At 42.0% G+C, this 14,203-nt stretch overlaps 1 protein-coding gene across 1 annotated transcript; it reads left to right on the top strand.

Annotated features, from left to right (window-relative positions):
* The first annotated feature begins 844 nt into the window (after window positions 1-844).
* Window positions 845-12,224, top strand: LOC117423057 (uncharacterized). Its single transcript, XM_034038443.3, has 4 exons — window positions 845-996; window positions 4,084-4,440; window positions 6,971-7,101; window positions 10,323-12,224. The coding sequence occupies exons 1-4, from the start codon at window positions 927-929 to the stop codon at window positions 10,569-10,571; spliced, it is 807 nt and encodes a 268-aa protein (XP_033894334.3). The 5' UTR covers window positions 845-926; the 3' UTR covers window positions 10,572-12,224.
* Window positions 12,225-14,203: the final 1,979 nt, after the last annotated feature.

Below are 14,203 nucleotides of genomic sequence, written 5' to 3'. Positions count from 1 at the left end.
TGAGGAATGGGTGAATGGGCCTGTGTTCCTCCAGAACAATGGAAACACCTTGCAGACTCGCTGAATCTTTGAATGAGTGCAGTCTAACCCTAACCCTAACCCTAACCCTGGTTTATGTGGCACTGCAATGTCATTGTGCAGCACGGAAGCTCAATAGCACAACTAGCTATCGTTATCATTCTGTATAGAAAAGAAATAAATACAACCTGTGCACATAATTTAATCATTTATTAATATTTTCAAATTCACTGTGCACTTCAGTTAAAGAGTAAGTAGCGGGGTTCTGAAAAATATATAGCGTTACACATCCCCACATGTTGTTACAACTGTTTAAATAACGTACCTGGAATTTTTCTTTTCATTGTTAACTTTTTACACCTATAACTAGTGCACTGGGGTTTGAGATCTGTTAAAAAAAAACATAACAACAAGTGCTCTGGCTTTTCTGTTCCGTATCACATCATGGATCGTCATTGCTGTGTTACCTGTTTGACCAATAATGCTGACACTATCAGTGCACTAGAGTGGACATTTTCAAAAGAGCTTTGAAACAGACTTTAAAGCTGTAAGTGTAAAAAGTTGTCAGGGTGTTAACAATGAAAAGAATTCCAGGTCTGTTATTTAAACAGTTGTAGCAGCACATGGAGACGGGTAACCCTGTATTTTTCTGAACCCTGCTGCTTACTCTTTAAGCCTTCATACATATATGAAAGCCCATGCATGCGATGAAGCCTGTCATTGTGTTTATGGCTGAGAAGCAATGCACAGTATTGCAGGCGTTGCGTTGACTTTCTAAACCTCAAAGACATCACGAAAGAAAAGTTTGACGTGGCTTCCTGCCTGCACTGCTCTATTAAAGAGTAGCTGTGCAAATGCAGTGTCTGGACCACAGCCTGTAGGTAACTGATAAACCCAGCTCCTGCAGCATGGAGGCTTGTCTGGGATGGTGCTTCCTAGGATTTCTCATTGTATCAGTGGGAGCTGGATCACAAAGCGGTATGTGGGCTCTAACACCAGCCAGCTGGTACATTCATAATGTATACATAGTAGCTCTTTTGTTAGATGTTTTGATGCAAGCTTGTTTGGGTGAGTTTAACTGCCACTTTGTTTTGGGACATGTATTGTCTTTTTTTTGGGTGGGGGAGTCCAAAATTTTATTAATTACAAAAATTATAAAAGAACAATCAAAAGGTTAACATGAGGCATCCACCAGCATTCTTTTTTAAATAACAGATTTGAATAAATAAAATGAAATCTTTGGAAAGTAGGAGGACAGGAATACATTTTTTTTAAAAATGAGATCATCTTTAAAATGCACACCTACAGTACAGTACAGTGTCAATTACTGGTGCACATTATATCCACTTTGTATCTGAAAATATATCTAAAATGTATAATGTTATGAATTTAAGCAGAAGCAGAATGCATGTCTGCCTTTGTTTACCACTGTAAACTGAATTATCAGAAACATTTACAATGGGAAACATTTCTAAGAGATACATCGGTCGGAGGCACAAACACAATATTAACAATACTTTCATGCCGTTTCAAAACTTGAATGAACTTCTGCTATTTGACAGAGGGAAAAACCATGGCAGTATAAGAAACACACTCGGGGATTTTGAATTTTGAATACATAGTTGCAATGTGCTCCTATGTGTGTCTCACTAAGCGCACAAGGCGCTGTCCTGTTTAAATGTAGCTTGCTCTTTAGTCATCGCGTGTGTGTGTATGTTTATCTGGTTCAGGAAGAGAAAGCGGTCAGTCGTTCTCTGTTCAGCAATAAGGGAAGTCACATTTATAGAAATGATCATTGTGTATGAACGTGTGGTTTTGCATCTTTGCAGTCATGTCTGTCTGGTCAGCTCAAATTCGTTAATAGCGCTAAAACAGAGACTGCATTTACATTTTCAGCCTGATTTTCAGAAGGCGCATTTTAGAGAGAAAGTAGAGGTCGCAATCCATTTGCACTGCTTTTCTTAATATTGTTATTTTTTTTCCAACTAATTATACGACTCGATTTTCAACTCGAGGCAGGTTAATTTCTCCTGCTCGCAACGCCCTTTGCGACTCCTGCTTATGACTGATTTAATTGAAACGACAATTGATTTTCAGGTTCATTAACAAGCCCATTAGTCACATTTCAATTGTCCGGAATTCCATTTAACTGGAAAACAACGAGGCAGCGCACATGTAGTCGCGACAACTGGAAAAAAGAAAGGAAAAATACATACGTAGCCACCCAAGTTGAGCTTTTGCTCGATAATATTTTAGCACATAAAACTGTTATTTTTGGCAAAAGGTCCGGAGCCACTGCTAAATTTAAAATACGGAAGGATATAACCGAAAAGATGAACTCAACCCCTTCCGTAAAAAGTTCATATAAAGAAGACGAAAAAAGATTCTGGGACCTAAAGTTGCCTGCTAAAGACTAAATAATAATAATAATAATAATAATAATAATAATAATAATAATAATAATAATAAAGCGTGCCTATAGAAAAAAAAACTTAGTTTATTTCAATATCACAATATTCTCTGATGCAATATTAATATTCATGTGCTTTACATGCAGTATCTGATATTGCATGTTTATGTATGTTTGTGAAAAAATCATAGTACAAATGTTAAACATTAACATGCGTTTGTTACATATGTTTTCGAATGGTCATATGTTAATGATGTATTTAATATATTCTAAAATTAGCCAGCCTCCACTTAGAAGCCGCTGTTCGAATTTTCTGAACAAGGCACTGTTCTCCACGATAAATGAGTCGTGGCATGAGCCAGGGTACTTGGCAACTACATCCGTGATAATACATTGAGCATCACATAAAACTTGCACGGTTCAAGAATAATGATGTTTTCAGTCCTTGAATCTAGAGGTATTGCAACATGTGTGCAATCTGTTACACCGAGCATGTCTGGGAAGCCAGACAACTGATAATATTTGTGTTTGGTTCTATTTTGTTCCACACATTGGAAATAGTATATACCGTTGCCCTATGGAAAAGTGTATCTGTGACATCAGTCAATATCTTTGACATATAAGACTGACAGCTGTTGTCTGGGTGGCACCCGTTTAATTAAAATGAATGTAACCTTTACAGGTTACCTTCATTGAATCAGACTTAAGCAGATCACACGGCTCTGTTATAGTGCCTATATTGAATCTGTATCTGTGCATAACTTGTTTTATAGTTAGATCTAGAAATGTCTGACGGGGACCAAATATTCTGGGTTTAGGGTAGGGCAGTGCTTGAAATGAAAAAAAAAAGTGGCAGTACTCACAGTACTCTCAGACTCCCTTTCCACCTCTGTCTCTGTCTCCCTGTCCAGCTCTCTCTCAGGCATCCTGTCCGGCTATCTCTCTTTCCCTCTCCCTGTCCAGCTCATCTCATCTAATCAGTACTGTGTCTAATCGCGACTTGACCTGGACCATTCAAAATAAATCCCCCTGCTCTGTTTTGCAATGCACTCTGGGAGTTGCAGTTGTTTTGTAGTGCTCCCTCCTCTGTAACTCCCTCCTCTGAATCTCCCTCCTCCCTTCTCCATCCTCTGAAACTCCCTTCTCCGTCCTGCATACTCCTTAGGTCTCAAAGGGTCTCAATTGTGTAGTTTTGAAAGAATTACATGTCATAGCAACCATGCACTTTCATTTTAAAACATGATATCTGGTATTACAGAAAGTTCTCAGTTTCTATGTCTTATTCTCAGGATATCTGTTACATGTCAATAGAGGAACCTGTTGGTTAAAGCCAGGAAATAAGCCATTGAAGGGATGGGGTTTAAGTTCACCCTCCAGTGCAACACTAACTGAAAGCATGGCTTGCAAACAGAGATCTCTTTAACCAAGTGTAGTACCAGAGATCATGTTTCAAAATACAACTACAAGTTTACAGTAACATGTGTTTCTATCAAACTGGGCATTTGAGACCTAGACAACGAATTGAAGATTTACAGAATTATTTTGTTACTACAGTTTTTTTTTTGTATATTATTTTGTAATTAGTTGATTTTCAATTCTTTAATTCAGACAGGATTTCCATATTTTGAAAACCGTTTTCTCCTCTGTCTTATTAGATGAAAAGCTTATTGTCTCGCAGTCTCCTGACTTCATCAATGCCTTGAAGGGACACTCAGCCGAGATCACGTGCTCCATCTCTCTGCTGAGTAAGATTGATGGGCTTTATCTCAAGAGGCGCTTTGCTCGGCCCCAGGACGTGCTGTACTTCTCCTTAGCCACAATGAAGATCAATATTGAGAAGGAGTACAAGGGCCGCTTAACACACCACGGAGAGTGCTGCAGCTTTGCCTTCACGATCACCCAGCTGCAGCTCAATGATAGCGACGGCTATTACTGTATATGGGGTGGCTTGGACATCACAACAGGCAGGCTTGTGAGCCATGAAAGTATGGGGACGCTCATTGTAGTGAAAGGTATGTACTTTAGTAAACCATTGTATACAACACGGGGGATCTAGCACCGAATGACCTTCATATTCAATGTTGATCCCATTTCAGAATGTATCTCACATTCATTCAGATCCGATGGCAGAAATACACTGTTTCAAATTAGATAAGGTTCAGCTGAAAGTAATGATCTGAATTCAGCTTTTCATTTAAACACACTTTCTTTTCTTCCTTTATACTTAAAGAATACAGAAATACAGAATACAGAATGCAGAATATAGAATATAAATACAGAATGCAGAATGAACATTCTAGAGTGCTGTGGTTGTTTCACTCTTGAGGTAATTGGGCTGTCCTCATTTGTAGACTATCTACATTACAGTATACATAAATCAGGAGCAGAGGACACAGTTGGGAACTAAGACACTTCTTCACACAGAGGGTATGGAATGGGTTACTTAGTTGTGTTATTGAAGGAGACTCCTTCACACAGAGGGGTAAGGGGATGGAATGGGTTACCTAGTCATGTTGTTGATGCTGGATGACTTGGATCCTCTAAGACTCAACTTGGCTGAACATCTTTTCGATTGTAACTCTTCCTATGCTCTTATGTACTCTCTGACCTTTCCTGGTGTATTCTTTCACTGGGGTAAAACAAAGTCACATAGAAGCCAAACAGACTCAAAACAATTTTTTATTATCAGAATAGAAAATAAAACACTAAATAATACCTAAAAGGTTTATTTGTGTTTTGACAGCTTTATTAGCTTACTTGAGAAAACTTGTCAATGATGATTAATTGAGAGCGCTTTGAGAATCAATGTCACAGGAGGTTCATCAGTTATTGAAGATACATTTCTCTTGCTACTGCTGCCACATCCTGTCACAGGGATAGATAATGCTGTATCAGATTCTATACATTCTTGTAAGACCTTCAAGAACATACATCACACAGCTACTACAGAACCCCACCTTCATCAGCTGTACAACATGGCTACTTGGGCAAAGCCAGTCATCCTCTTGCCTTCACTGTATAAAGGATATATAAAGGATATGTAGGGCCCCATTTACTTTAAGGACTGTGTCAAGGAATGCTTTTAAGAACTGTTTTTGAAGGCTGTTTATAAACACGGTCTTAGCTTAACCAGTGCTTTGGAAAATGAGATGACCCTAATAATCCCTCTCTTACACAGTGGAAACAGGCTCATGAACTGGAAAGTTGATTTAGTTCATCAACATGGGGTTAAAAAAAACAGTCCTAAACAAAACATCCCTTAAAACTATTCTTAAGGTGTTGTGATTAGGGCCCTAAGTTTTAGTTTGTATTGGAAAAAGACAAACAGTTTACACAATATTGCATTGCATTTCATTTGAAAAACACTTTTTACAATTTGTAGGCCATTTGAAAGTACTAAAACTCTCTTCTGAGCTTTGACTGGCTTTGTCTGTACTTGTCATGCCACTGTAATACTTTGCAACAAATGTAACAACATTCCTGGATATCTCTTATACTTTTATACTCCCAGGGCATCTGTACAAAACAAATGCAATCCAGACTGATGCCAAAACAAAATTGAAAAAGGTTGCAAAATCCCATTGGGGCAAAGACAGTGTTTTTAGTACAGGAGGGTAGGGGATGTAATGGTCTCCATGCAATCATGCACTTGCTTTGCACCTCTCTGTGTACCTGTGAACTGAACAGTGCTGCTCACAGTGTTTGAGTCACACCGTTGAGTCCCACTGATCAAACTATCAAACGAGAAAGGCGGCTAACGGTGGTTTTGTGGGTGTCATTGAATAGCTGTGTACTTGTGTGTTTTCAGGTATGAGGATGTATGATTCACCAACCTTCATTTGGCTTTGTGATGTTTTCAATATTTTCAATGCTTTTTCTCACAAATCACTTTCCTCCAGTCTTATTCAAATTTAGCTAGTATGATAATTGTTTCAAACACTCAACAACTCCAGGACTTCAGACCAGTTAACCCCACCTATTTCCTATTTGCACCCTCTTCTATTACAATGAAACCCGCTTGCTATCCCTTATGCTCATTATCACCACATTGAGATATCGATGGGGACCAGATCCTGATCACTTTGGTTTTTATCACACTGGAGTTAATATTCATGCAAGTCATTTCCACCCCACTTAATATCACTTTGTGAAATAAAAGCATGTTGTAATGTATTGTATACAGTATTAAAATGTTCCAGATATGCAGTACAGTAACACACTATAGCACAATGCAATATGTATGTTACAGGTTTCTAATGATTTTCATTATTGCAGTGTGTTGTAAATGTACGGCATGGTGGTTTGTATATTGATTAATTGTATTATTAATGAACACAACTGTAAGCAGTGCAAACCCTAGGCAGTATTTCCACAGTACAATTCCATGTTATTGGTGAACTCCTGATCCAGTCAACTTCCTATGACTATCTGTGCTCAGTCCCTTGAAGTAATATTAAAAGGTTCTGCCTGTGCTCCCCTAGCCCTGCACCAGACAGTTTGCAGGATTGTAATATTGTGTAAATGTTTTCTTCTTTGTTCCAGAGCCTCGTGTCTCGTGCCCCACAGACTCTTCAAGATCGAATCTGAGCTTTATCCTGCTCCTGCTCATGGTGTCAGCCGGCGTCGTTGTCGTGTGTGTGTTCATGTGTGTGCTGCTGTGGCACTGCACAGGGGTATGTATGAGCTGCTTTCACAATCCTGTCCTGTCTGTGTTCATGTGTGTGCTGCTGTGGCACTGCACAGGGGTATGTATGAGCTGCTTTCACAATCCTGTCCTGCCTGTATTCATGTGTGTGCTGCTGTGGCACTGCACAGGGGTATGTATGAGCTGCTTTCACAATCCTGTCCTGCCTGTATTCATGTGTGTGCTGCTGTGGCACTGCACAGGGGTATGTATGAGCTGCTTTCACAATCCTGTCCTGCCTGTATTCATGTGTGTGCTGCTGTGGCACTGCACAGGGGTATGTATGAGCTGCTTTCACAATCCTGTCCTGCCTGTATTCATGTGTGTGCTGCTGTGGCACTGCACAGGGGTATGTATGAGCTGCTTTCACAATCCTGTCCTGTCTGTGTTCATGTGTGTGCTGCTGTGGCACTGCACAGGGGTATGTATGAGCTGCTTTCACAATCCTGTCCTGCCTGTATTCATGTGTGTGCTGCTGTGGCACTGCACAGGGGTATGTATGAGCTGCTTTCACAATCCTGTCCTGCCTGTATTCATGTGTGTGCTGCTGTGGCACTGCACAGGGGTATGTATGAGCTGCTTTCACAATCCTGTCCTGTCTGTGTTCATGTGTGTGCTGCTGTGGCACTGCACAGGGGTATGTATGAGCTGCTTTCACAATCCTGTCCTGCCTGTATTCATGTGTGTGCTGCTGTGGCACTGCACAGGGGTATGTATGAGCTGCTTTCACAATCCTGTCCTGTCTGTGTTCATGTGTGTGCTGCTGTGGCACTGCACAGGGGTATGTATGAGCTGCTTTCACAATCCTGTCCTGCCTGTATTCATGTGTGTGCTGCTGTGGCACTGCACAGGGGTATGTATGAGCTGCTTTCACAATCCTGTCCTGTCTGTGTTCATGTGTGTGCTGCTGTGGCACTGCACAGGGGTATGTATGAGCTGCTTTCACAATCCTGTCCTGCCTGTATTCATGTGTGTGCTGCTGTGGCACTGCACAGGGGTATGTATGAGCTGCTTTCACAATCCTGTCCTGCCTGTATTCATGTGTGTGCTGCTGTGGCACTGCACAGGGGTATGTATGAACTGCTTTCACAATCCTGTCCTGTCTGTGTTCATGTGTGTGCTGCTGTGGCACTGCACAGGGGTATGTATGAGCTGCTTTCACAATCCTGTCCTGCCTGTATTCATGTGTGTGCTGCTGTGGCACTGCACAGGGGTATGTATGAGCTGCTTTCACAATCCTGTCCTGCCTGTATTCATGTGTGTGCTGCTGTGGCACTGCACAGGGGTATGTATGAGCTGCTTTCACAATCCTGTCCTGCCTGTATTCATGTGTGTGCTGCTGTGGCACTGCACAGGGGTATGTATGAGCTGCTTTCACAATCCTGTCCTGCCTGTATTCATGTGTGTGCTGCTGTGGCACTGCACAGGGGTATGTATGAGCTGCTTTCACAATCCTGTCCTGCCTGTATTCATGTGTGTGCTGCTGTGGCACTGCACAGGGTTATGTATGAACTGCTTTCACAATCCTGTCCTGTCTGTGTTCATGTGTGTGCTGCTGTGGCACTGCACAGGGGTATGTATGAGCTGCTTTCACAATCCTGTCCTGCCTGTATTCATGTGTGTGCTGCTGTGGCACTGCACAGGGGTATGTATGAGCTGCTTTCACAATCCTGTCCTGCCTGTATTCATGTGTGTGCTGCTGTGGCACTGCACAGGGGTATGTATGAGCTGCTTTCACAATCCTGTCCTGTCTGTGTTCATGTGTGTGCTGCTGTGGCACTGCACAGGGGTATGTATGAGCTGCTTTCACAATCCTGTCCTGCCTGTATTCATGTGTGTGCTGCTGTGGCACTGCACAGGGGTATGTATGAGCTGATTTCACAATCCTGTCCTGCCTGTGTTCATGTGTGTGCTGCTGTGGCACTGCACAGGGGTATGTATGAGCTGCTTTCACAATCCTGTCCTGTCTGTGTTCATGTGTGTGCTGCTGTGGCACTGCACAGGGGTATGTATGAGCTGCTTTCACAATCCTGTCCTGCCTGTATTCATGTGTGTGCTGCTGTGGCACTGCACAGGGGTATGTATGAGCTGCTTTCACAATCCTGTCCTGTCTGTGTTCATGTGTGTGCTGCTGTGGCACTGCACAGGGGTATGTATGAGCTGATTTCACAATCCTGTCCTGCCTGTGTTCATGTGTGTGCTGCTGTGGCACTGCACAGGGGTATGTATGAGCTGCTTTCACAATCCTGTCCTGTCTGTGTTCATGTGTGTGCTGCTGTGGCACTGCACAGGGGTATGTATGAGCTGCTTTCACAATCCTGTCCTGCCTGTATTCATGTGTGTGCTGCTGTGGCACTGCACAGGGGTATGTATGAGCTGCTTTCACAATCCTGTCCTGCCTGTATTCATGTGTGTGCTGCTGTGGCACTGCACAGGGGTATGTATGAGCTGCTTTCACAATCCTGTCCTGTCTGTGTTCATGTGTGTGCTGCTGTGGCACTGCACAGGGGTATGTATGAGCTGCTTTCACAATCCTGTCCTGTCTGTGTTCATGTGTGTGCTGCTGTGGCACTGCACAGGGTAGAGCTCCTTTCACAGTCTCGTCCTGTCTGTGGGTTGAGTGCAGTGCAGGACACTCATAGATAACACACATATACACAATAAACCCTGATTTTACTTGAAGTGCTTGTAGATAACAGCATACCTTTCGTGCATCTCTAGATATTGCAACATGACATCCGGTGTTGCACCAGCTAAAAGAACGTTCTCCGTTAGGTTGCCTTGCTTACCAGGAAATCTGTTACACCTAAAGAAGTACCTGATATCATTTTTTTGATTAAAATACATGTGTGCTGTACGATGTGTTTCTTTCAAAATGGCATATTTGAGCACTGTTTTGCCACTGGAAGATTTATGGAATTATTTTATTATCTACAATCCCTTTATAGTCTGATCTATATGACGAGGACAGATTGCAAGAATTCTCCGGCTATGATGGATGTACTGAAGTTCATAAAGTCCAAAGTGGAATTGACAAAGTTACCCAAGCGTATAAGATGTATTTTTAGAACAGAAGGTCGATCCCTAATTAATGCAAGCTGCAGTGAAGTACAGTAGTAAGATTTTGTAAAATCTCATTCAATAGCATGGGCCTAGTCTCGATGGGATTTCTTATTTCATTAAAACATGTTTCTCTATCTTTTCCTTTAGAACAAGAAAAGCTACCAGCCAAATAAAATACACCAATCAAGGTCCGAAGCAAACCCCAGGGCTCCAGCCAGCCAGCCGCTCCAGGTACTGAGAACCTCAAGCAAACCCCCAGGGCTCCAGCCAGCCAGCCGCTCCAGGTATTGCGAACCTCAAGCAACCACCAGGACTCCAGCCAGCCAGCCTCTCCAGGTACTGAGAACCTCAAGCAAACCCCCAGGGCTCCAGCCAGTCAGCCGCTCCAGGTACTGAGAACCTCAAGCAAACCCCAGGGCTCCAGCCAGCCAGCCGCTCCAGGTATTGCGAACCTCAAGCAACCCCCAGGACTCCAGCCAGCCAGCCTCTCCAGGTACTGAGAACCTCAAGCAAACCCCCAGGGCTCCAGCCAGTCAGCCGCTCCAGGTACTGAGAACCTCAAGCAAACCCCAGGGCTCCAGCCAGCCAGCCGCTCCAGGTATTGCGAACCTCAAGCAACCCCCAGGACTCCAGCCAGCCAGCCTCTCCAGGTACTGAGAACCTCAAGCAAACCCGCCAGGGCTCCAGCCAGCCAGCCTCTCCAGGTACTGAGAACCTCAAGCAAACCCCCAGGGCTCCAGCCAGCCAGCCTCTCCAGGTACTGAGAACCTCAAGCAAACCCCCAGGGCTCCAGCCAGTCAGCCGCTCCAGGTACTGAGAACCTCAAGCAAACCCTCAGGGCTCCAGCCAGCCAGCCTCTCCAGATACTGAGAACCTCAAGCAAACCCCCAGGGCTCCAGCCAGCCAGCCTCTCCAGATACTGAGAACCTCAAGCAACCCCCAGGACTCCAGCCAGCCATCCACTCCAGGTACAGAGAACCAGCCAGCCAGCTTGAAACCTGGAGCATTTAAATATTTTTCCCCTTTTCATTAAGAAGCTCAGATTGTCTGAATGCTTTACAGAATGCATGTATGTATACTGTATATATATATCTATCTTCATATCTCCACATACTAATACCTGTATATACAAGTTTATATTCAAATGTTTTTGCTCCAGTAAGTCAATTTGAAGCACCTTGGCCCTAATTTGATGCACGTGTAAAGTCAAAGGCACATTTCAGCCAGGACTAAAATAATTTTAGCAGAGCAAGGTGAAGCTGAGGCTGCGGTCTGTACATCGCAAAGGCCGGGGGTCTTCATCAGTTTGCTAAAAGTAAATAGCAAACTGTTAGATTAGCCATGTTATTGAGCGAAGGCACTTAATCTCTTTGTGACCTTAAAGTGGTCATGCTGTTGTTAACCAAATCATTGCATTAATCTTACTTCAATTCTCTTTGGGTCTCAAATGTGCAGTTTTGAAAGAAACACATGTTAAAGTGATCATGTATTTTCATTTTACAACTTGATCCCTGGCACTAAACTAGGTCATTTAGAAAGGCATCCTTTTAGGCAGTGTTGTACTACCCTGCTCATTTTACCAACCCGATGTTTCGCCTCTTGGATGTAATGCCTTCAGCTGCATATACCATGATAGAAAAACAAAAGCACATGTTTTGCATTTCTTTCAAAACGACACATGTGAGGTCTATATTACAAATGGAAGTACACAATGACTGTGAAGTATGCAATGATTTTGCTAGCTAGAATCACTTTAATAGGTCATTAATTACAGCTTAAAGGGGAGTGGAAGCCCCAGATGTTCTGCACTTTCCCCATCCTGTTTGCTGTTGAGTTGCTTCTTGTAAATCCTTTGTTAAAGTGATACTGTACCTGGCAGTTTGTCTGTGATAGATTGGACCTTGGTTCTATAGTATTTCTTTTTTTTTGTGCCAGTGTATTACTGTTTTGGACTGTGTTTTGTTTTTGTTTCTGTTACTATTCTGTGAATGCAGAGACTGCTTGTATGAAGAGCAACCGGAATTCATTAAAGGGCAAATGTAACCAAAATGCTTTCATGTCATTTGTAACGAAGCAGTTCACCACATCCTTTTTTTTTTTCTTCTTTGTGTTTATTTGATGAATCTTCGTGTCTGAGCATTTCCGGATTGCCAGCACTGCATAATGATACTGCCCTGCTTCATCTGCACATCCAGAATCACTTAAACACCTCTTCTTACCTTGTTCAAAAGCAGGGTCCCGATCAATCTCTTCCTAAAACCAGCCGGAGCCCTTTGTGAAGCGAGGACCACACTGCAATTTAAACTTCATGAAGCATTTTATCCCGGTGCAAAAATAGCAACAACAATAATCCTATTAACAATAATAGAAAATAATCTAACAATGCATACACACACCTCAGATCAGGTTTCTTATTGATTCTTTAAATATTTGCAGATATTTCATCCTTTCAGAAACTAAAATGAAAAAGCATTGCTGTACACATGTCAATCATTCTGTGAAACCAATGCTTTAAAATCCTAGCAGTAGCAACACTATCACTGCTCCCTTTTCTAATCAACAGCTTCTGTCATTAGTATAATGCAGATATACCAACACTACCGATGAGAAGTTGCTTCTGCCTCCTGGTATCTAATAGCATCATGCTGTGTTGTATTTCAGACTCACTCAGACAGTCTAGCTGCAATCAGACAGTTTGAATTCTCTTTACCTCATCTCTCCGTGCTTCACAATACTTACTTATGCTTTCACTTTATCCCACTTTGCTGTGCTCTAAAGGGTCCGCACCTATTAATCCTTCCGCCCCCCTGTTTTCTTTGCTGTACAGAGAAGGTGCATGTCTTTATTGAAAGTTTGCTTGCTAGGAGATCAGTACTTCCTTTCAAAGGGACACTGTGTCCAACGCAGACTCTAATACCCGCACCTGCATGGAGGAGACAGCTGCTCTGTAGTGTTGACCCTCCAGTGATGTTTAAACTAAACAATGAAAAGAGGTGCGTGAAAAAAAGGTATTTCAGCTAATATAAAGAGTTAGCACACATTCAACCTACTCCAGTGATAATATCTTATCTAAGAAACTTACTGCTCAGCAAGGCAGATGTTGCCACAAAAGTCTTCACACACACATACTGGAATCATTTCTCTGTTCTAAAAGACGTTGCAATGCTAATAAGAAGGCTGATAGATTTCCTTCTGGTTCGAGAAACTGACAGGTTATTTTTTGCAAAATAAAGAACTTCTAAAGATTCAGAATTAGCAAAATTAGCCCTGTTGTGGATTGATGAAATTAACCTGTCCAGTTCTCATTTTGAAACACTATGCTATCGTTAAATAAAAAAATGATTCCACTTCTAAAAAAAAAGTGGTGCATGTGTGTCATATCTTCCAATGCTGTGGTAAAGTGAGCACGCTAATTCAAGGTTGTGGTAAAGTGAGCACGCTCTGAATTTGATAAGTTTATGGTACCCAAGACTGACCCTTGGGGGACTCCAGTTAAGAGAGGGTGAGGTGTGGAGGTCCGTGCTTTACAATACTTAATTATGCTTTCACTTTATTCCACTTTGCTGTGCTCTAAAGGGTGCTTCCAGACCCTCCACTCGATTATGAAGCTAGTTGTTAACAAGCTAGTTGTTCACAGTTAATAAAGGAATCAACGTGCTCAGTAATAAGGTGTAATCAACCATTCCTCCCCATCATTAGTATTCCAACATTGTCATATACTTCAAAATACAGGTCCATTAACTACAGCAGTTACATTGCTGTTCACTAATATTTACTACTCACACCTAGCACACAATTCTGTCACAGTGATGTGTTTAAAAAAGTTATTTTGTATTGCTCTAAGAATGTATTAAAAGTATAGAAGACAGGTGCCAGTGTAGTGTGGTTACCATTCCAGTATTTTAAAGTGTAATAAAATCTGAATCTAATTTATTATTATTATTCATTTCTTAGCAGACACCTTTATCCAGGGTGACTTACGATTGTTACAAGATACCACATTTAAAAAGTCTTATTTTGCCATAATA

Source organism: Acipenser ruthenus, chromosome 17 (genome assembly GCF_902713425.1).
Source record: "Acipenser ruthenus chromosome 17, fAciRut3.2 maternal haplotype, whole genome shotgun sequence".
Lineage (NCBI taxonomy): Eukaryota > Metazoa > Chordata > Actinopteri > Acipenseriformes > Acipenseridae > Acipenser > Acipenser ruthenus.
The sequence above is the reverse complement of the archived record's forward strand: the minus strand, read 5'-3'. Positions and strand labels throughout refer to the sequence as shown.

Coding starts and splice junctions, on each gene's coding strand:
- LOC117423057 (XM_034038443.3), top strand. CDS start 927: ATGGAGGCTTGTCTGGGATGGTGCTTCCTAGGATTTCTCATTGTATCA. Junction 997..4,083: donor GGGAGCTGGATCACAAAGCG/GTATGTGGGCTC, acceptor CTGTCTTATTAG/ATGAAAAGCTTATTGTCTCG. Junction 4,441..6,970: donor GACGCTCATTGTAGTGAAAG/GTATGTACTTTA, acceptor TCTTTGTTCCAG/AGCCTCGTGTCTCGTGCCCC.